General features: G+C 52.9%; 4 protein-coding genes across 4 annotated transcripts; all 4 read right to left on the bottom strand.

Annotated features, from left to right (window-relative positions):
* Positions 1-214: 214 nt before the first annotated feature.
* On the bottom strand, positions 215-9,416 carry BO82DRAFT_431728 (putative ubiquitin-specific protease UBP12). The gene is made up of 6 exons (XM_025640733.1): positions 7,879-9,416; positions 7,537-7,763; positions 3,648-5,561; positions 2,222-3,582; positions 1,459-2,158; positions 215-1,401 (listed from the first exon to the last, which is right to left on the bottom strand). The coding sequence occupies exons 1-6, from the start codon at positions 9,129-9,131 to the stop codon at positions 620-622; spliced, it is 6,237 nt and encodes a 2,078-aa protein (XP_025492713.1). The 5' UTR covers positions 9,132-9,416; the 3' UTR covers positions 215-619.
* Positions 9,417-9,912: 496 nt separating this feature from the next.
* Positions 9,913-12,246, bottom strand: BO82DRAFT_353732 (PX and BAR domain-containing protein). Its single transcript, XM_025635036.1, has 4 exons — positions 11,997-12,246; positions 11,660-11,940; positions 11,344-11,610; positions 9,913-11,288 (listed from the first exon to the last, which is right to left on the bottom strand). Exons 1-4 carry the CDS (start codon positions 12,085-12,087, stop codon positions 10,215-10,217), a joined length of 1,713 nt encoding a protein of 570 aa, XP_025492712.1. The 5' UTR covers positions 12,088-12,246; the 3' UTR covers positions 9,913-10,214.
* Positions 12,247-12,457: 211 nt separating this feature from the next.
* Positions 12,458-13,437, bottom strand: BO82DRAFT_353730 (uncharacterized protein). Its single transcript, XM_025635035.1, has one exon. It carries the CDS (start codon positions 13,209-13,211, stop codon positions 12,510-12,512), a length of 702 nt encoding a protein of 233 aa, XP_025492711.1. The 5' UTR covers positions 13,212-13,437; the 3' UTR covers positions 12,458-12,509.
* A 117-nt stretch (positions 13,438-13,554) lies between these two features.
* BO82DRAFT_364217 (THADA/TRM732 family protein) lies at positions 13,555-18,994 on the bottom strand (the record flags this gene model as incomplete). The annotated part of the gene is made up of 10 exons (XM_025636937.1): positions 13,555-14,376; positions 14,430-15,055; positions 15,109-15,249; positions 15,298-15,818; positions 15,868-16,178; positions 16,234-16,462; positions 16,509-16,745; positions 16,796-17,765; positions 17,819-18,759; positions 18,870-18,994. The coding sequence occupies 10 exons, from the start codon at positions 18,992-18,994 to the stop codon at positions 13,555-13,557; spliced, it is 4,923 nt and encodes a 1,640-aa protein (XP_025492710.1).
* Positions 18,995-19,166: the final 172 nt, after the last annotated feature.

Genomic DNA, 19,166 nt, shown 5'->3' with positions numbered 1-19,166 from the left:
TGTTGATGTCGATCGATCACAGAGAACACAAGTTCACCTAGACTGCGAAACGTGAATTTGTATCGGCAAGATAATCTGGAATTACTTTACCGTGATACCCTTCCAAGCCAATCTTGGCAATCTACCCATTACTTACGCACCCACAGCGTATTGTGACACCTTCAGCATACCGTGTACTGTACACCTCTACTCTCTACGCGGTGCAACAATCAATGCAACTAGATGCAGCAACTGCTGCTCGACCATCACTCTCCATTCACGAACAAGCTTTTAGTCAGGCAACCATCCGCAGTTGCCCCAAACATTCCACAAATATAATGCAGGGACGCCTCTCAGCCATCCATCCCCGTAAATGCAATGCAGTCCCCATACCTTCGCCACCCCCATCCTTGCCAGACCTGACGAAGCCATGATCCCTTCTCGGTGGGCCCGATCCAGTCCATCAGGAGTCGAATGCAACCATAAGAAATCATCCACGTCGTACCATGATATCATATAAATCCCCACAAGGGCCCAAAATTAACAATCACCCGACCCTGGCGCTGTATAGAGAACACCGTGTATCATTCGTTTCACGTTTCCAAAAAAAAATGACAAAGAAAATCATCTCGCCATGAGATTAGGGCAGAACTCGGTCTTCGTCGTTCACTTGCAATTCCACCACCGGCAGATCGTCATCGTCGTCGTCGTCTCCATCACCACCGAATGGGTGCAGCTCCTGGAAGGACGTCTCCTCCATGGGCGTGCCAGGGAAGCCCAACCCCCCTCCGGGACTGTCAGTGAGAGCCGCCATCCGGAGGTCGGTGTCGCTGACGTCACCGCCCCCAACGGCCTTGTTACTGTCATCGTCGTCGAGCAAATCATCATCAGAGATCGATCCCCGTTGCGCTGCGGTCATCTGTGAAGGGCCGTGAGCATCCGAGATTTGACTGAACGACCACGAGGGCGGATCCACGTGGCGGAACGGGCTAGGTTGCGGTCCGTGTCCGAACTCCTCGTCTTCAAAATCCATACCTGACAGTCGATTGGCTTGGCCCATGGTCTGCTCGCCGTACGAGAGGCTGTTGGAATATTCCGGCGGCGAGGCTTCATCCCCGCTCTTCGCTTGCGTTCCAGTTCGCAAACCACCACCTCCCGATTGGTGAGCTGCTCCGACTCCGGCTAATGCGCTCGACGACCCATTGCGGGAGGAGCCGCCGAGACGCCGACCTTCCCCCGACGGAGACTGCCCGCGCGACTCGCTCTGGGAGTCTGCGTCGCTTCCTGGACGCGTCGATGCCTCGGTGACCTCCTCAAGAACCTTGCCACCCAAGGGACGATCGGAACGACGGCGGTAGAACAAGAGGTAAGCCGATGGGGTGACCACACTCTGGGGGTCGAGGGGTCGCGACACAGAAGAATCTAGATGACGTTAGTCAGCTAAAGTCAACCAAATCCACAGCACTCGCGGCGGCTTACCATTGTATTCGTTCCATTGACCGGTCATGAAGTTCTTGGCGTACGCCGTGTAGTGACCTCCTCCGAGCCCACCATAGTGGTTGTCTACAGCAAAGAGATCGTAGATAAGGCTCTTGCCTTCCTCCGGGGCCTCTACCCGGCCGCTCATATCGAGACCTTCCACGGGGAAGTCGACCAGAACATCAAGCTTATCTCGGAAACCGCGACTGGCACTGAATCTCTTGAGATGCATGACCAAGATGTCAGGCGTCTTCCAGAGCTCGAACTTCTTGCTAGCCCGGCGATGCTCCTTACAGCGAGGACAGTACCAGGCGTCATTCTCGGAAAGAATCTCTTCCTTGTTAAACTCATCCAAGCACTCGTACAGAGTGACGCCTCTCTTCTTGCGGGTCTGCCGGAGCGCGCGCTTCTTGGACAGCTCCGGATCCGGGTGCCTCTCAACGTTGGTCCAGGTCGGGCTACCGCGGAGAGAGTCTCTTTCTGTGTGGCCAGAAAACAGAGCATCGTAGGCATCCTCCGTCCAGTCTACCACGATGCCTTCGCCCGGTCGGATCATGGGAGGGGCTGGCTTAACAGGTTCAGGCGCAGGGCGTTTGACATCGGTAAAGACGTCAGAGTCGTCCGCAGCGCTGTCTGGGCTTTGTTTACCCGAGCTTTCCTCATCGGATTTCTCAGTGGCCGTTTCCAAAGCAGCATCCGTCTGTGATGCTTGTCAGTGATTTCTTAAAACTAACGAAAACGCGACAGAATCATTGATACATACCTCCTGCTTCCTCGGAGCGGGCTTTGTCTTGATTCTGAAAGACATCCGGGGGTACTCCTTGTGGTCATCGACCGAGGAAAAGCCGAGAGGGACAACCTCGTTCGATTTGATGATCTTCATTTCAAACAGGCTACGAAGGTTCGAAGGGATGCCACCCTCACAGCGAGCTGGAGCATCCTCTTGAGTGTCTTCTGCGTCGCGCATCGAAACATCAACAATCCCATCTTCCCCATCGACTGAAGACGTCTTGATCTTCGAATCAGCCGATTCTGCGTCATCATCGTTCATGACAACAGTGTCGGAGTCTTCCTGATTGGACTCCGTGTCGTTGACCTCGTTCAGGAAATCGCGCGTTGTCATGGAAGCCACTTGCGCGAGAACTTTCCGGAAGATAGCATCGTAGTCACCAAGCTCCTCCCTGTTGATGACCACATAGGAAGGCACACCAAAGAGGGGCCGCAGGGTGTTTTTCGGGTTATTCGACCTTGGCTTCTCATAACGGTTGAAAATAGGCACAAGCAGTCGATCCGCCCTGGGGGAATCGAGCTTCGGAATCTCCTCATGTTCTGACCGGTTGAAAGAGAAGTAACTCTTCTGGGGCTTGTCTGGGTTGTAGTTGGTCGGAACAGACTCCACCTCATAAATGGCAATATCGTCGTTATTGCTGATCTGACATTCGGCGATAGAGTTTGCATTGTCAAACATCTTGTAGAACTTGTTCTTATAGATCTCAGACATGACCAGGCGTTGAGGGTCGGAGCCCATCTTCTTGGCGACCAACTCCTTGAGAGACTTGATGCTGGCGTGCTTGTCGATCTCCACATCCACAATAACCGGTTTCTTGTTCAGAGGGAAGTAGAAGATCTCCTTGCCCCAGAGATTTTCAATCGGAAGCTGAAGGGTGAGGTTGTTGAATGGGTCGAAGATAATGCTGACCTTGTCACAAGCAGGGCAGACGAGGGTAGACTTGTACATGCCAGCAAATAGATCCGTAATCACGGAGTCATTGCGGGCCTTGTAAATCTCCCAGCATTTATCGGCAAACTCTTTCAATTTCGCTTTGTCGTGGACCATGTCATCCGTTGAGTCTGGCTTTTCGATATAGGGCTTCTTCTGAATTCGGTTCAGATCTTCCTGAAGACCATCAAGAAGGAACAGAAGGAACTCCTGTGAGTCCTGCTGGCCGTAACCAGAGAATGCCGGACCATAGCGGCCGATAGTCTGTTTCAGTTGCCTGGGTGCAAAAGATGACTGGCCTGCCTCGTCGTAGATTTGGCGAAGCAGGTTGGCATAGGCTTTAGCGACATCACCATTGTGGGCCAAGGGGTTGCTGGGATTGAGATCCTTCTTGTACACGTTGTCTAGAACCCACCTGTCAGTACAGATACTTAACAAGGGACCCGCCCGTCGAGCGCGAGATACATACTCAAGAAATAGTAAGTCAATTCCTCCACGCTACGAACACACTGCAGGGCGGAGTTCATGTAGCATGTATTGCCAAGGTTACTCAGACCCGTATTACCACGGGGTTTGCCATCCTTGCGCCTTCCCCTCGCAGGCTCTAGGACTGGAGAGGAGCGCCCACTAGTAGCAGGGCTGTTGGTCTTCACCTTAGTAGACACTTCCGTCTTGAGGTTCCCTGTGGGCACCCCAAGGCGGTTCAGAGTCTGCTTGGAAGCTTCAGATACCCAGTCTCCCTGTTTCCCAGGAAGCCTCTCTTCGAGCACAACGATGTCACTGCCACCCAGCCCGACAAGATCCAACGGCATGCGACCGTTGTATTTAGTATTGGTAGTTTGATCAGTAGCATCTTCCAGCAACTCCCGCTGTGAACCTTCGGAGAGGGAAAGAAAGGTGTTGAGATCGAGCACAAGACTGCCTCCAGCGTGGGGCGCAGTCGATGCGGAAGGCGCTGGTGAGGCAGTTCGAGAGGCAGCCGGAGTGACCGCAGCGGAGGTGGTGGCACTTCCGAGACCATCAAGAATTCTCCAGACGCGGACTTTGGTCGACATTTCGATTCTTGCAAGGTTCTTGACTTGCTTCAGCCATTTCTGGAAACTTGTGTGCCTACTGGCAAGATGTCGCACGGGGAGCATGTTCCTTTCCTTCAGTGACTTGGGAGTGGTTCCGGCGGACGGGTTCGTGAGCTTCAGAATCGTGAAGATCGGAGGATTGATCTCGTATTGAATGTTCTCGCCGTCGCCCGGGGGTGCGGTGTTGTGAGCGTAGCGGACTATGGCGGGGGACTGCTCTGCAAGGCCGTACCACTGCATGAGCAGGTCCCAACCTCCCTGGGGCACGATCTCATAGTCCTCGCCAAGCTGCAAGCCCGGTCGCAGGGGGACAAACGGCTCTCCATTTTCGTCCTTGAAGCCCGTGTTGGCGGGGTCAGTGACCAGGACAATATCCGAATTGTCAACCGGGCCAATCTCCCCTTCAGCAGCGTTCTTGTCCGCCTGGTCTGCATGGGTAGAGCTTCGCGCAAACACCCGCTTCAACCACGACATGGACACCACATACCCTTTCTGCTTCCTCTGCATAGGTTGCATCATGAACCGGGTCACTTGCGCCACCTGGTCATCGAAGGAAGGAGGGTCAGCGGATGCGACGGAAGCCTCCGCTTTCGAGTGGGCTCGTGTCTCGGTGGAAGCCGTATAGGTAGACATGCTGGACGGAGTGGGATATACATTGTCCGAAGTGGAGCTGTCCTCGTTGCCAGTTGAGTTGTCGTCTCCCGATGTAGAGGTGTCCATCGCATCCGGCTGGTCGGGGTGAGGTTGACGATCCTTCAAGGTGGGAACCTGCTCCATCACCACATTCTGTTCAGTGTCTGACGCTCCGCGAGCGTGAAGCTGCTCGTCCGAGCCCGACATATCGGTCGCGGGATCGCTGTGTAGAGTCAAACCAGCGCAGGCGGCCGAGGGGTAGTCGACGGCACTACCAGTGAAATCCGGGGTCGGGGAGGGAGGAGCGGAGGAATGAGATCTGGTTCCCAAGACTTCGTCCTGCAAATGGGCGGGAATGTAGCGGGGCGGCGGTGAGGACGATGAACTCTGGCTGCGGTTGGAAGGGGAGGTGGGCGAAGAGCGGCGATGAGGCAAGGCCGAGGAGGAGGAGGAGTTGTTGTTAGAGTTGGAGGTGGAGGAGCGGTCGGAGCTAGGAGGTTGACCGTGACGTCTTCCGGCCTGCGAGGCGAACGACAAACCCGGAAGTGTTCCTGGTCTGCGAGGCTCTGCTACCTTACGGCGCTTTGTGGAAGACGTCGTGACGGTGAGCTGCGCACGTCTCGTGGCAGCTCGAGGTAGCACGATAATTGGAGGAGAAGATGTGGATGTGGGTTCTGGGTGGATTTCAGAATGGAACCTGTCGGAGAAAGATCGAAATATGTACGGTGTAGGTAAGGTAGGAGGAAAGGAGGGAGGGAGGGTAGAGGTGTGTGGTGATATGGTCGAATCCGAAGCAAGAAATTAAGTTACTTTTAGACTAGAATGGAGGGGAAGGAGAGGGTCCGTGGAGGGCAGTGGAAGCAGTGGAAATAATGCAGTGCCCAGTGGTGGATGGTGGATGGTGGAAACAGGATGAAAGGGAAGGAAAGGAAAGAAGGTGGATTCGCTGTTGAAAAGAAATTCCGGCCTCCGTTCAATCAGCGGGTGGGATCTCGTTTAGTCACATGGCCCGACACTGGGCTATCAGTGTTCTATACATACAGTAACCACTCAGGTAATTAATGGCACACCATTAGAACTAACACATGTAGAGTGTCAGTCAGACAAGGGCTTATCTTTGCTTTGCTTTGCTTTGCTTTTTTTTTTTTTTCTTAACTCACTTTTTCTCTCTTCTCCTCTGGGAATGGCTTCTAAGTATATCTCTGTATGTTCTCTGCCAGGCTTGTGCAGCAATGTTCCTTCTTAGTGTTTAGATAAGCTTTAAGCATCTAAGTTAGTAAGTTACCTGCCCAAGTTACTGAAAATCTTCTTCAATGCTAATCCCCTGCACTTCTCACATTATGCTTACTTTTAGTAGAAGTTTGGGTTTTTAGAGATTGAAGCAGCCCAGAGCCTGCAGAAGCGCCCCAAGGCTACAAACCACAACAGCAGAACCCAGGCGCAAATAAACATGCACAGTACTGTACCATTGCAACACAATCAAATAAGATCAATCACACGTGGCCTGGTCGCACAGTCATCAATCCCTACAGATTCCCCATAAACCAGTCCAATCTCACATTCAAAACCCGCCAATCAGCTTGATGACTGCGTTGGAGTCCACCTGGCATGCAGCATCATCCACCTTACTTCGTACCTTACTTACCGAGATCTCCAGATCTTTCTCAGCTTATCATTATCTATAGTGTCAAGCACAAACGGTAGGCTAGCTGGCCTACCTAGTAAGTTGTACAAGATGCTAAGGATGGCACTGTACTTTATCCCAAGTCACTTACCCATCGCTAATATGAGCTTGTTGTCCACTCGTATCCCCTACGCTTTGAGCAATCATTAAGACTTTTCAGCGACAGGGTATGATGTGCGATGAAAGATTTGGATTTTCAGCGCGCAAGGCCCAGCCAGATCCGTGGCGATTTTTTAAATGACCTCCACCGATCTCATGGAGGGTATCATCAGCGTCAGCTGCCATTCACAGTTCTTCATCAAGTCCGATGATCACTGATGCAAGACGCCTACACCAATTGGCAACAAAGACATCCATCGGGCGCTACCTCGCACTGGAAGCAGGTTCGCAAAGACAAGCCCAGAATCCGCATAAGATGATGTCTGCAACCGCATGCTCCCCAGCAACACCCCGTATGGTCTGGATGTGGTTGTGGGCCACCCACCCAACGGTGGACTCCTTCCAAGGCCGGGTTGCTCTACGGGTGATTGTAGGTTTGGTACCTGCCATATAATACTAGGTATACTTGTCTTTCAGCTCTATCAAGGAGTACTGTGAATGTAGAAATTATATGAAGAGGAGCTGGAGTCTATCTCGCCAGAGGGCATTCTATCAAGCTAAGCTAAGGTATCAAAAAAAGCAGCACCAGGCTACCATCACATGCCCTACAATACCTAAATCTTCTATACCGGGACCGGCCAGCCATCCACATATTTCAAGATGTTATAGCCCAGCCGCGCTTCCTATCCACCGACCTTCAAGTTAGCTATTCGTGCCCTAACATAACAAACATCGAACCACGAGAGAGAGAAGAAAAGAAAACCTTACATGAAACTCAAACCCCACCGAGGTATTCACTGCCAACCACAACGAACGTTAGCATCAAGCCTCAGCACAACCATGCAAAAGATTAGAGCAACACTCACGATAATGATAATAAAGCACATCCTCTTCCACCTCCACCTCGGGAACATCATCATTATCATCGTCGTCGTTGTAGCGACGATGAACCAAGACCCCCTGTCCCCCAGGAGCATAAACCTCCCCATTCGACCCATAAACCACCTCCCCTCCGCCCTCCACCAGGTCTCGGCCTTGCTTATCCACAAACGGGCCGCGTGGACTTCTCGAGCGGCCGACGCGGATGCTATACCTACATTGCCCAGCAGATTAGCACAGCTCTGCAATCGACACGCGGACTTCCTCAAAGGTTGTATCCCACCACAGCTCCAAGAGCAAGGTAGTGAAGGAAAAGAGGGTACACATACTCCATCCCCGTTCGCGGCAACCGCTCCGGCTTGAACCCACAGCACTTCCCCCAACTAAACCACAGATAATACCACGGCGCGTGGTAGGAGATAAATGGCCCCTCAACGGGATGCATCCCCGTGGGGTCGCCGCAGATCCCGTTCGACTTGGGGTTGGGCGGGTGCACCGCCCGTGGCTCGTGGGCGAGGTGCCGCACCTCGCGATTGCCCGTGTAGTCACTCCCCAGAAGGTTGGGGGCGAGCGGGATTTGCCAGATCCCGGTCCAGAAGGAGCCGAAGGTCAGGTAGCCTTTCTCTGTTGGCTGGGAGCTGGCTGGCTGGGAAGGGGTTGGGTGGGGGTCTTGTCTCTCTTCTTCGATCTGGTGGTGTTCTTCTCCGGAGAATAAGAGGTGAGGATGTGTTTTGTCGTCCACCTTTTCCTCTTTTTCTTTCTTTTGTTCCTCCTCCTCCGGTGGAAGAGAAGTAATCAAAACACTCACGTCGATCGCATTCGCGCGATCCATCGGGTACAACCCCGACCCTGTCCCTACGCCTGACCGGATGATCACTCCGTGATCAGTCCATCCCCCGGGGCCCGGATCCGACGAGGTAGCGACCCCGATGGCGCTGCGACGGCAGCCGCTGTGGCTGGTCGCGTAGTAGCAGTAGTACGTGCCGTTGTGAGCAACGACCGTGGGCGCCCAGGGCGCTTTTCGGTCGCCGATGGGGAGGACGCTGTCCGTGGTGAGGACGGTGCCGATCTTGGTCCAGGGGCCGGAGAGGGCGGGCGCGGTGTGGATGGGGATGTGCGGGCCGGAGCCGTAGGCATAGTATGTCGGCACGGGACGTACTGTTCGGGTTTGGTCGGCTGGGTTTGGGTTCAGGTTGAAGTCTTCAGCTTGGGGCTCTGGCTGGGGTTTGGGGTGAGAATACGTGATGATGATGCTGGGGTCGTGGATGTGGAGTTCTGTTGGGTTGGTCGGGGGATAGACGGAGGATCCTGGGTCGTCATGGCCGGCGTTAGCTTTCTCGTCGTCCTTGGTGGTGTCGGTAGAGCCTGAGAGTGAGCTGGGTGGTTGGGCACGGAAGTGGTTGCCTAGGATGTATAGCACGAAGATGAAAAGCGATAACAGCGCGGAGATGCGGATGATGCGGCGGAGCGAGTGACGCGAAAGTAATGGTGGTGATGTTTTCCCGCTGCTTTCTTCGTCGAATTCCGAGTACGTCGAGCCCATGCTCAAGAGGCGAGGCCTGGTGGTTACGGTGGCGTTCATCCTGTCGAGCGCAACTGAAAGAATCGAGCTCGCAGGATGGCTAATAGCACATTGTTTTCATTGGTTTGGTGGCCAATGCTGGGTTGGTTGGTGCAGATCAGAACCGCAGGGTTTGGATCTTAGTAAGTGGTGCAGTTATCAACTTCTGCTGCTGCTGCTGCTGCTGCTGCCTATATGTGGATGCGACCCTGGAATACGCCGGCAGATGGTGTAACAAATAGGCTTAGAATGTCGTTGTCAATGTAGCTTAATGAGGCAAAGTTAATGCTAAGCATTAGAATCCCTCCTACAGGAGAGCAGCATCTGCCGTCATGGTCAGTGATTTTGTCGCCATTGGCTATCAGGACCAGTCTCTGCACGCACCAAATGGATTGGATCTGTACTAGGTATTCTCCGACCCGCCCTGCCAAGGCTATCTCCAATAGGCGCAGTACATATAGGTACTCATAGTCGTAGCTGTTATCTGCAGGAATTACGGTGCTACATCAAGGTCAACAAGGACTTACAGAGTAAAAAAAAGGAACTATCAGGGCGGAGAAATAAATTAATTGCCGAAGCGGTGGAGCCGAAAACCACTCCTCCTCACATGCAAGACATAACAGATCTGCAATCAAGACATCAACATCAACGCAGTCAATCGCACATGTTAAAATTGCGATCCATCAATATCCCGAATGGCGCAGCCCCCAGCATTTCTAAAACATAAACACCAACGCCCAGCGCTTTCCTTTCTCAATTCTGCGCCAAACCGCAGACCGACAACCCATTGACTACTTACTACCGCACTTCGATTTTCTCCACCTCGTCCTTGGCCTCTGTCCAAGTCTCCAAGTTCTTGCGCGCCCAGTCTAAGTGACACCGCGCATACGCGACCTGTCACAATCATCGTCAGCATCGGCATGAATTCAACCTAGTTCACGCGAGAAGAGCCCTACCATATACCGGCGGAGGTCCATCTCCTTATCTTTCTGAAAGCGTTTCAAGTCTTGCAGTACTCCAGCACTTGCATCTTTCACGTCTTTTTCGGACACAGTCAAAGCTTGCTCCAGCTATTGCATCATCAGCAGCAATCCTTTCAAACACCTAACCAGTCTCCCTTACCTGTTGCAAGCTTTCTTTCGTTTTTCCGATCTGATCGCGACGAGTCCTCTCTGGATCAACATCCACAAATCCATGCACCGCATGACTGATGCGTCCAAAGATCTTGTTGGCGACAAATGTTCCACTGGATGTCTTACGGTGTGCAGGAGGCGAGGACGGGCCGAAGTCTGGACGGCGGTGGGAGGCGGCTTGAGGGGCGGAGGGATGGGAGCTGATAGGCTCGCCATGTGTAGGGGGGAAGTCTGAGTCCACCGATGCATTGTCTTCGTGGCTGCCAGGACGTCCTTCGCTCTCGGGCCCGCCCGGAGCACTAGCGGCTGACGAGGCCGACAGCGATCGTTGAGGTCTCGTGGTTGCGCCTTGGGGAGATGAGCGGTTCAGGTATTGTTCAATCCGTTGAGCTTCCATTTCACTGCGCTCAAGCGACTCGAGCAATGTTTTCTTCTTCGCCAATTCGTCTCGAGTCATCTCCTCTTGCACCCGCTTAAGGACGCGGTAACGTAAAACGCTGCGCACCACGCTGGCAAACTGCGCGCTTTCCCGCATGGGCTCTGCAAAGCTTGCACTCAAGGCGGCGGAAAGCTCCTCGGTCTCAATGTAAGACGTATCGGCCGCCTGGCCGACCCGTTCGATAGCAGCTGCCACGGTCGGGGATTGCTCTGACAAGGAGAAACCGTTGTACCGTGCTCCCAGCTCCATAAGGTCCGCCGACAAGGACGACAAATGGGCGAGAGTCCGGCGGTTGACCTTCTCAATGTTGCCCTGAAGAAGCAGCTCTAGCTCACGGGTAGAGGCTTCGAAATTGATGAAGTAAGGATCCAGCTCCTTCTCGCTCAATTTCCGCGACTCCGGTGGAAAACGGCCGAGCACATCTTGACTGGCGGCCTCGTTCGGGGTGCCGGACGGCGCAGTCCCGGACGCCGACTTGAGCTTCGCCGAAGCCGAGGGCACCGGGAGCCAAGCATGAGCGGGTGTGGGGTTGGCGGGATCGAGGGGAGGGGCTTTGAGGTTGTTCTTGGGGACTGAAGATGCGGGGTGGGAATGGAGGACTTCGCTCTGACCAGTTATCAGTATACACCATGCGGGCGTGCATTGGCATCTGGCAACCTACCCAGCTGACATTGGGGTCCAGGAACCTCCACCAGACTCCGTCTTCGCGAATTTCCTTCATCCGACGACACCGGTTCAGAAAGACGGCCAGCATTCGTTTCCGGAGATCGATGATCGCGGTGTCTTCCTTGGCTTTGGTAGGCTTAGCGGCGTAGTCCGCCATGGTGTGTTTCTCCGGAATGGGCGGAACGACCAGCGTAGGATGAAGATTGACGAGGGTTTGGCGCAGCGATGCGAACTCTGAGTACCGTCTCCGAACTTCTAGATCCTGCATGCCGTTAGCATTCTTCCCAGTACCAGTACCGCATTTGCCATACTCCTGTACGTATTGTATAGACGATGAAGCTGCCTCCGCCCTCGTGGTTCTTTCCGGCGTCGGTTATGAGGATCGGCATGTCGGGGTTCTCGTACAAGATCTGCTCTATCCGACTGTCGTAGACGCTCTTGCGCATGTATCCCTGGCCGGTATGTTGGGTGGTGTACGCTCCGTGGTCATCTTCGTCGCTCAAATCCTGTTGTTGCGACAGGAAATCGGGAGGGTCTTGGGTGGACGATCGGCTGGAGGGAGAGGGCGGGGTGTATTCGCGATCGTAGAGAGCTTAAGGCACGTTAGCGACAAGCGTGGCTATAGAATACAGAGCGTGGAGCTCATACGAGGAGAGAGATTGGCCGAATGCAGGGATTCCGACAGATGCGCCTCGGTGTCGAATGCGCCGTACGGGTTGTTATCCTCGTCGTTCCACATGGTGTTCCGGTTGGGGGGGGGGATGGCTGGTCAGGGCAGCCTTGCTAGTTCTCAGCGGACAGGCAGGGAGACGAGGGTCATGGAATGCTAGTTGAGTAAGGTAAAACAACCAGATAACTCAAGCCAGGTGCAGAATAAATTGAACGATAAGAGCGACCCTTGAATGGTGGAACAAACAAGTGAGAGAGCAAGAGAGAGTCAGAGAGGGAAGGAGAACAGTGGATGGAGTCGGCGGCAGGAAAGTCACCGCCTGGAGATGCGATTCGCGGGGATCAACGTCACCGACTCGGGCCGTCCGCAGAGACCATCGCCGTCATCGGCTACTATTTCGAGTACTACTGCTTGCTACTACTACTACATTACAAGAACGGATGCATCTCTCCCTCCGAATCTTAATCATCCATCTCCACCATTTTACCACTTTACCAACTTACTTCTCCCGCAGGCCGAGCCTCGTCAGCCGGGTTGTCGTTCGCAAATCCTCTCCACTCACCACCACCAGCTCCTTGATCAGGCCTATTCGAGCCAACTCTGCTCGCTGCTCTCGAATTTTTATGCCCACTCGAGCGATCACCGAACATGTCATGTACGGCTTGTGTCAGCTCCGGTTCCTGACCTGGATGCCAGCTCTTAGGTGTTGATGGCTGCGGGGATGGATGAGCAGGGGCATCGTTCCGCGGACGGTGAGCATCGTTATCATGACTGTCATTCGCAGGAGGATCCGAATCATTGTTGTTGTTCTGGGTCTCGACTCTGCCATTGTTGTTCGCATGCGAGCCCCACTGGTGATCGTTCCTGGGGGTCTCCACTCTGTTGTCTTTGTTGCGCTCGCGTTCGTGCCGAGGGGGATTCTGCGTAGCGGTATGCTGGGACTTCGTCAGAGCTGGGCCAGGAGGATTCGTACGGGGGTTGCCCGGTTCCCTGACGCGGACTTCCACCCAGCGTCCCCCGTCGGTCCTGGTGTTGGAGTGAGTGAGGGTGACGAGCTCGCGTGCGCCTTCGCGGCGTCGCACTGATCGGCCATGGAGCTGCTTGGACCACCACACGCTGAACAGGTAGGCACCGATGATGATGGAGAGTAAGAGGGAGAGAAGTATCGCGATGATCACCACGTTTCCGTTCATTTTGGCTTCACGTGTGGACAGCCTGCCTCAAGTCTCAGTCGTATCTAGAGGCACAATCATCCTCATGCTTTCACGTACCACTAGAGAAGGCTATGTCAAGCGTAGTTGGAATTTAGGAGAAATCCGAGATCATATGGGCTTCTGCTGGTTGTAAAAAGAGGATGTAGACATTGGCTGAGATTTTTATTGCCACGGCAGTGAGCTGGAAGATAGATGTGGTAAATCGTGTGTGGGATCGTTTTCAATCATGGTGGAACATTCAGTTTGTGCAAAAGTGAATCATTACTATCCAAACACCCTCCCCTGCTGCACTTTTATATATACCTCTAATAACGTCATGCAATCATGAGGACTCCAATGCCGCCCGAATACGTGAAATCCAATCATCGTGGATCAAGGATGTCTTTCCCTGTGCAAGCAGAGCTTGAAGCTTCTCCTTCACGTCGGCCACGCGCTCCTGTCCCAAAAGTCGGGAGGCAGCAGATTCCTTGGAAACTGCTACGGTTGCCAGGCCGAAAAGCCGCACACCTAAAGTGAATGTCTCAGGCTTCGAAGCCCAGCCCAACAGCCCGTCCTTTTCGGTAGTGTCCGCGAAGACATCTCCCAAGCAGGACAACCCGTCCGATACCCAGGTGAAAATTGCCTGGATTGACGCATGGTCATATGATGCTTCCGTCAACCGGATCATTTGCTTGGTCCACACATCAACTTCGCGAACGTCATCGATGAACAGATTCTGCTTCTCTTCCTCGAACAGGATTGTGCTTTCCTTGCGGAGGTTAGAAAGAACGGTGGAAACTGGCACAGACTGAGCAATGGAAGTGCTGATCCGTGGTTCGGAGCCAGTGATGTAGGCAATGGCTCTCTTGCGAAGCTGCTGCGAGTTCCGATAGCTCTGAGCGATGAACGCGGAAAGAAGATCGCTGGCGTTTGACGGAGACAGGGCGACAGCCTTGCTCGGGGAAATTGAAGAGTAAGACAGCACCCATGAGGCAGTAGGAGCGGCCAGGTCACGCAGCTCCTCGTCGTCATCGTTCAACATGTCGTAGAGGACCAGGTAAATATCCAAGAACGCCTTATCAGTGAGTGGAGCCATGCCAGCAGGACGCAGAATACGGCCAAATGCTGAGACGGATAATACTGCAGCGAGACGGGTGGTATATTCCTGTGACCTATTAGCACATACGTTACAGACATAACGAACAGTCAGGCGCGTACCGTTTCATCTCGCATAGCGAAGCGAAGACGAATGGCCCACTCATTGATGTCATTCTCAGAACTTTGGTTATTGGATGCAATAGCCTTCGCAGCAAGGAGGCTGCCGTGAAGTTGTAGTTCGGCGTCAGACCTATCCCGGTTCCAGATGTGCTGGCTTGAGCCATGCTTGAGTTGACCTTCTAGTGCTCCCCATGGAAGATCGATCTGAGGGAGAGCCTCATTGCGGCGGTCGAAGAGAGCTTGCAACTTCGATGCCAAGGACGCAATGGCTACTGCCTTGACTTCTTCAGGGTAGTCTCCCAGGATGACAGAGGAGTACAGGCCGATCAACGTTTTTCCATACTGTTCTCTAGGCCCGAAAATCTCCTGCAGCCTTTCCAATAACCACTGACCAGCATTGGGGTCAAAATTCGAAACAGTACGAACGAAAGGTTCAAGGTCGTTGGCCCTTCCTCCAATAAGCATATGCAAGATGCTGACCCACGAGATCGCCCGACGGAGGAGCGACGAAGCTCGGGTTGTGCTCAGGGACTTCCATGATGGATGAGACGAGTTGAATACAAAGCCCAGGATATTCTCGAAGGCGTATTCGTCTGTCACGAACTGCAGGGTAGAAGCCAGTTTGTCTAATCCGCAATCAGTCATGCTTTACATATTCTCATCACGGCAGCAAACTTACACTCAGAGCCTGAATCGATACTCTTTTCAACGACATCACTCAGAATCTCCAGAAGCGTGGTCGCGATGAATGGAGATTCTGCAAGCGGGAATGATGCGGCAAAAATATCCTGTACTAGAGAGCACACGTGGTCGAGGTTTTCTGTGCACTGTCAGCAGAAAGCACATAAGCAGACAAAAAGGACCATACCGTTCCAGAAGGCAATTGAACTGGCTGCGAACCGGCGGAGAGAGTACTTGATGCACAATGCTTCGCCATGAAGGTAATCCTGCGTCTTACTATCTCTCTCGACGCCGATCAAGGTCTTGATATTGGTCAGAATATCCACACGCTGCAACAGAGATGCGTAGACTCGAGCCGCGTGCTCTCTAATACCCCAAACAGGACTCTTGAGCTGTTCCCGGACAAGACCACGCAAGACCTCATCATCGGTACCAGTCACATTAGGGACCTTCTCAGCGATCAACTCCAAGGCTGGGAAGACACGCTCAGTGACCATTGCAGTGTCGCTCTGATCGGTAGAATCGTTCTTTTCGGATGGGGTGAGAAGGGTTGGAAGAAGTTCGAGAAGGCCAGGGTATTTCTGGAACGAGACTCTGGCTCCGGGCTCAGAGCCGGATTCACCACCAAAACCCAGGCCGGTGCCGGTGCGGCACATGCGTGTCAACAAAGCGCGGAACAGCATGAGACCAGAGTTGCGGAGAGCCCATCTACCAAGGTCAGACTCTTCTGAGCGAGGGAGGTAAAAGGGATACTCACATAGGAGAACCAAGACGCTCAGCCGACAGACGCAGGGCAGGCATAATGAAGGGCTCTGTATGGGGGCCAAGCTTGGTATTGGTGAAAATATCTTTGAGGCAGTTCATCGCATGGACCTGGGGCAAAGGTGTGTCTTGTCTAGTCTTGTCCTGTTCTGCCGGCAGATGGGAAATCTCATGAAGCTCTTGTATAACCTGCTGAAAAAGTGGCCCACCAGGTTTCGACGAGAGGATTCCCACAACCAGTGCGGGAAGACCAGCCGAACGGCGGGTGAGCTTAGACGCCGATTCAAAGATGGTTTTCTTGGCTTCCTACAGAATATGTGAGCATCCGCCAAGTCAAGCAACCTTAGGACCAAATTCTTACCTGGTAGAATCTGTGGGGCAGCCCAGAAATCGCTGGATCGCTCGACTGGGCACAGCGCTGGCAACAAGTAGCAAACGTCTGCGATACCGTTGAGAATGCACCTCTATGCCGAAGCTCAGCAAGCTGAATGAAGCTAAGAGTCCCCAGCTTATCAAAATGTTGCTCCGTGAGTCCATTGTCACCTGGAGGGCTATACGAGTTATTGGAAAGAGTGGCGTGGAGAAGAAGACTGTATAGGTCAGCAATGTGCTTTGGGCCGTTAAAGAATCTCGTACCTCGATTCTCGCAGAGCGCGCCAAGAATAAGAGAGGATATCCTTGGGACCGACGCCTAATTCCTCGATCGGGTCGTCTGTATGACCTTCTGGGGAGTCGATGCACAGGACAGGTCGAACCTCTTCCCAGATCCGGTCACAGACGTGCACGATTCTAAGGTGGAATGCCCTCCATGTATCGTAGTTCGTGGACTTCTCAGAAACCAATGAATAAAAATCGGAGGTTGAGACTATATATCTGAATAGAGGATTAGCAGGGACTTATCAAATCAGACAGGAAAAAGGTACCTGAGCGCAGAAATATAGCCGTGCAGAGGTGCATCACGCATAGAAGAGTTGAACAGACCGCCTGCGGAGGAAAGCTTCTGCTCGAGCTTCGCTAGGAGATATTCGACAACCGTTGATTTAGCTTCCCACCACGACGCAGAAGTGTTCAAGCTATTAGACGCTGCAGCACGGAAGAGTATGTGGTAAAGGCGAGCAACAGTATCTGCGTAATCAGCTCTGCTGGTGTTACTTGCCAGCAGTTCCGCCTTTGACAACCCATCAATGATTTGAGGTTGCCCTGTCAGTGACTCGCCTTGCGGCTGCAAATCACTGCTGAAAAGAACCTCACGGGGGAAAAGGTTCAAAAGGTACAGAGAGGTCGCGCGCACTTCCTCAAACGGGTCAAGCAACAAATCAACCAGTAACCTGAGCAGGGTAGGATTGAAGATGTCCATGTTGCAGACCCAACGAGTCTTGTTATTATCTGTGGCGCTGTACCGACTATCGAGTCCAGATTCGATGAAGAAGATAAATGTTTTCAGCGCAGCAATATGACGTGGATAAGAGGCTGTAGGCCGCAAATCAGCTTTGAGAAAGTTGAAGTACTCATTCAAGCATTTCGCAGTGACGGAGGTATCGAAGAAGGTCTGCTGAGCGTTCTTGTTTGCAGTGGCCTTCTCACCCTTCAAGCGATCTTGGTCCTCTAGAATTCCACCTTTCAGACGGACGACCAGTTTACGGACTAAGCTCAATACCTCTCCTCTCGAATAAGACTCTGATTCACAGTGCAGAGAGGGTAATCCGTTCACAATGGCTTTCATTGTAGCGGATGAGACGGCTTTCGTCGAGGAGGGTGCACTGATCAACAAGGACAGGGTTGCTATCCTAATGGTCATATCGTGGTGGAAGAGAAATTGTCCAATGACCTCACTCTTCAACACGAGCGCACGGTCAGCATCAGCAGCTGTAGAGCTGGGTTTACCGACATAGTCTAGTCGCAACATGAGCGGGGGCAGTAGACATGGCAGGGAGTCTTAGACTTACGATCTTCGTGAACGAGTCCAATCTTCTTTGCTACCTGTAAAGAAGCGAACAAGACCATGAACTCAGCTATGGGCGCATCGCTCATGTCACCGAGGAGCAGACGTTGAAGAGGAAACTTCTCAATGAAAGACCGGAAACCGATGGCATCCACCTCAAAACAAGGCTGAAGAATGTAGTTCGACATATACTCCAGATCATCGAGGGCTCTCAGGGTGACGTGACGGACAGGTGCCACCCAGAGCGATAGCAGGTGACCGAGTTCTAATGTAGCCTTGATCTTCTGAAGGAAAGCGGCCATCAGATCACCGGATGAGGCCGCAAGCTCCGGTTTAGTGGCGCGTGCCAACAGACCCAGGGCAAAGATCTCGACTGTCGTCCGCGAGGTATCTTGTGACGAGACACCATTCGTAGAGGCACTGTGGCTATAGGGGGAGACATCAATCGATAAGGCGTCGCAGTCTGCCTGATACATAGGGGCCCAGCTCTCATAGTTTGCGTGTAGCCACTGGTCGAGGAGCGAAACCAGCTCCGTAGGCGCAATCGCATTCTTGCGGACAATCATCTCAAGCGAAGCGAAGGACGCTTTGAGGCGAGCACGAGGCTCACCAAGCAGGATACTGGGAATTGTGAGCTCGAGAATCTTCTTTTGAAGGGAGCTTCTATCGAATTGCTTTCGAGTCTTTGCCAGGAGCAGAACCAATGACTCCATGACCTGCTTCATTGGTTTGGGCTTGGCATCTTTGTATCGGGTCATGAAGACATCGAAGACAGACAACCAGGTCTCGTCGGAATAGACGATTTGCTTTGTGGACTCATGCTTAGAAACAAGAGCTGCATCTAGAAAGGCGCTGAGCGCATTACAAGCTGCCGTGGTATGAGAATGCGACAGAGAAGCGGTTGCATAAGTGTCTAGTAGATTATGATAGACCCGGCTCACTTTCCTTTTGGAGATGTTAGGACATTATCACACAAGATAGGCAACGCTATTGAACCAAGAAAGAAAGGACACAATGAACGCAATGGTGGAAGATGAGATGAACAGAGGTCTTACTCGGTGTCATCACATGCCTGGGTGAATTTCACTAAGGCACCCTTGCCGATTTGCTTGAGGGTCTCTTCCGGCAAGATTTGCATATGCTGTGTGATGGGCTCCATCTCTATGAATGCGGCCTCCATTTGGACCGCAGATTTGGCTTTCCCTTCCATGAGATGTGGTCTTACAGAGATCGCATGTCCAGGCAATTGCGACGACGACGACGACGACTCCGACAAAAAAAGAAATCCAGTCCAGTCCAATTAAAGATCTTTATCAATCCCCGCGTTCCTGAGCGAATGACTTTTTGCCTCT

This window comes from Aspergillus uvarum (genome assembly GCF_003184745.1).
Source record: "Aspergillus uvarum CBS 121591 unplaced genomic scaffold BO82scaffold_22, whole genome shotgun sequence".
Lineage (NCBI taxonomy): Eukaryota > Fungi > Ascomycota > Eurotiomycetes > Eurotiales > Aspergillaceae > Aspergillus > Aspergillus uvarum.
Note: the sequence above shows the minus strand (reverse complement) of the source record. Positions and strands in the feature narration are given on the sequence as shown.